The sequence below is a fragment of the Tinamus guttatus genome, unplaced genomic scaffold (genome assembly GCF_059628265.1).
Source record: "Tinamus guttatus ecotype Peru unplaced genomic scaffold, ASM5962826v1 Tinamus_guttatus_pri_ptg000732l, whole genome shotgun sequence".
NCBI lineage: Eukaryota > Metazoa > Chordata > Aves > Tinamiformes > Tinamidae > Tinamus > Tinamus guttatus.
In genome coordinates, this window is record NW_028289266.1 from 403,380 (window position 1) to 406,459 (window position 3,080).

General features: G+C 41.9%; 1 protein-coding gene across 1 annotated transcript; it reads left to right on the forward strand.

The window, feature by feature from the left end:
- Window positions 1-1,573: 1,573 nt before the first annotated feature.
- LOC148591596 (olfactory receptor 14A16-like) lies at window positions 1,574-2,530 on the forward strand. The gene has a single exon (XM_088537201.1). The coding sequence runs from the start codon at window positions 1,574-1,576 to the stop codon at window positions 2,528-2,530; it is 957 nt and encodes a 318-aa protein (XP_088393327.1).
- The last annotated feature ends 550 nt before the right edge of the window (window positions 2,531-3,080 follow it).

Consider the following 3,080-nt stretch of genomic DNA (forward strand, 5'->3'; position numbering starts at 1 on the left):
ACTTCTCTTGTTTCCCTCAATTGGAATAGAAAAGAAGGAAAGAAAGGAAGAACTGGAAGAATGGAAAAGATGGAAATAGGAGAGAGTAGATGAGAGGAGAGGAGACGAGAAAAGAGAGGAAAGGAGAAGCAGAGGATGTGAGAGAAGACGATACCTAAAGAAGGTCACAAGGTTTGCATGGAGTTAATCTGAGGTTTCTGAATTATGCTTAAGGATTCTTTTAGGCTAACATCTAAGTAGGAGATGAGATGAAAAGTTCAGAAGAAAAGTTCTGCATGTACTTGCTTTCCAGGGCGCTTTGTGGATACATTCTCAATTTTTAATAAACATTGTTAGAGCTAAAAAGTCAATTGTTGTCCACACTGTTGCACCTGTTCTCTTTCATGCTATTCTGCAAATTTGTTGCTTGCTTAATATCTGGGTACATATGCCTAACAATGATGAGAGATTTAAGGATTACAACAGCTTTTGGGGGAAAATAAACATTCCTTTGAGGAACCAAACTTACTGCCTAATCTTGTGTGCAATTAAGAGCACTTACTGACAAAGGACAAAGGACCAAGAATGTCTCCCTAATTGTAACTGTGATGGATAATTGCAGTCAGTGGAATAATCAGAAAGCTATTTTAAATTACCTCGTGTTCACAGAAGGAAGAAAAGGAGACAAGGCAGTTGTTTATTGGCTACAAGCAGAGGACAGCAGTGAGCAGAGGACTCGGGAGAGTTTATATCTGTGGATTGTGTGCCACCCATAATGATTGGAGCCTGCATAGCCAGGAAAGAAGATCTGAAGACAGGTAAGAGAGATGGCATCTGTTTTCCCAGGCAGCTGTAAATGCCACATTTATTAACTTCTTTCAGCTCTGCAGCTGAAGTCCTGGAGACAATCATACCAGCCAACTCCTGTGTGCTAGGTGGAATTCACCTGGCTGAATATCAGGCGATCCCGCTCAGACACCCGATGGGGGTGCCTGAAGTTAGGTGGGATGAATCTAATTGTCTATGACTGGTTAATAGGAGGGAAGGCAACTTGAACACCTTGAAGAGCACAGAATCTAGCAGTAATGCATAAAGTTCAGTTAGAGTGTTTGAAAGAAATTGCAGACTGACTGATTTTTTTTCCTTCTTCTCCAAACTCCTTTCTTCTTGCCTAGAAGGAATTGGAGGAAAGTAAGACGGGCCATTAAGCGGATCTTTGAAGGATCTTCTGACGTGTATTTCACTCTTATTTTTCAGAATTCAATAACAGAGAGGTTGAAGTGGAGCTATGCAGTCTGGCTCCATCTTCTTGATAAACTTTTTAGGCAGTGGTCGCAGGATGTGTTGTATCAAGACACAGAAATCCATGTTTCTCTCGATTGACTATGAAAGTTGTTAAACCAGTTATCTTCTATGGGGACATGCATGTATCTGAATGAATATGAAGGAAAATGTAAACTGGACAGAATGCCCCAAGCAATTTTTGCCACTGGGATCATTTGATGTTAAAGGTATAAATAAGAATCCAGAACACTAAAGCATCTTTCTGTTCCTGCTTTGTTTTTCCTATCCAAGGTTTGTGCAGAAAAGGAAAATGTTCAACCAAAGCACTGTGACCGAGTTTCTCCTGCTGGGATTCTCTGACCGGAGGGAGCTGCAGATCTTACATGTTATCATCTTCCTTATTATCTACGTGTTGGCTCTCATGGGCAATCTTCTTGTTATCTTGGCCGTAGCCTTTGACCACTGCCTTCACACACCAATGTACTTCTTCCTGATGAATCTGTCCATCCTGGACCTCAGCTCCATCTCTGTGACTGTCCCCAAATCCATAGGGAATTCCCTACTCAACACTAGGTCAATTTCTTATTCTGGATGTGTTGCCCAAGTCTTTCTTTTCTTCTTCTTTACTACAAACAACTTCATTGTCCTCACTCTCATGGCATATGACCGCTATGTTGCCATCTGCAAGCCGCTCTACTACCATACAATCATGAACTTAAGATTTTGTGCCCAGATGATTGCCGCTGCCTGGATCTTTGCTCTTCTGTACTCGGTAATGCACACTGGTAACACATTCTGGCTACCTTTCTGTTCCTCAAATGTTATTGATAAGTTCTTCTGTGATGTGCCACAGATCCTCAGTATCTCCTGTTCTGATGCGAACATGAGTGAACTTCTTATTCTGGTCATCAGTGCATGCTTGTACTTCATTGACTTCCTTTTCATAGTTGTGTCTTACTTTCATATTTTCACTGCAGTGTTTAAAATTCCCTCAAAGCATGGCCGGCATAAGGCCTATACCACATGCCTTCCCCATCTCACTATCATCTCCTTGTTCCTTTCCACTGGGATCATTGCCTATGTGAAACCCACCTCCCATCCCCCATCAGTTATGGATCTTATTGTGGATGTTCTCTATTCTGTGTTGCCTCCTGTCATGAATCCAATCATTTACAGCATGAGAAACAAAGAGATTAAAGATGCCATGAGAAAACTGATGGCTTGGAAGTTCTTCCCCAAAACAAAACCGTTCAGCTTTCGGCTATGACTGTGCCTTGATGGACATTTTCTGCAAAGTCTTAGGAGTCTCAAAGCATGTCATTCATTACACTTGTTTCTGTAATTTTCTCCCATCTGTCTGAAGTTACAACAGTAAAAACTGTTCATGTTTATCTTCTGAAGTCATCAGAGGTCCTCTGAATTTGCACCATGAGAAGTATAATTTAAATCTCTCCCTCTAAATATCACATCTAAATATCACCAATATAAAGCGCTTGGCTGCATCTTCTTGATGACATACCACTGAGCACTTTAAGGCTCTTCTGAGGTTTCTTTCCTTCGCTGAACAATCCTGCTTCCCTCAGTGTCTCCTTACAGGACACATGCTCAAGCCTTTTGTCCATCTCAGCCACTCTGCTGGACTCAATTCAGGTTTTTGATGTCTCTCCTAAACCGCGGTCACTAAACCAGTCTCAGTATTCTAGATGTGGTGTAAGGAATGCCACTTAGAGGGACCACTTCCACGGAGCCTATGCTCCTATTAAGGAAGCCTAGGCTGTTCATAGCTTTCTTTGTTGCCGGGCCATGTTGCCTCTTCT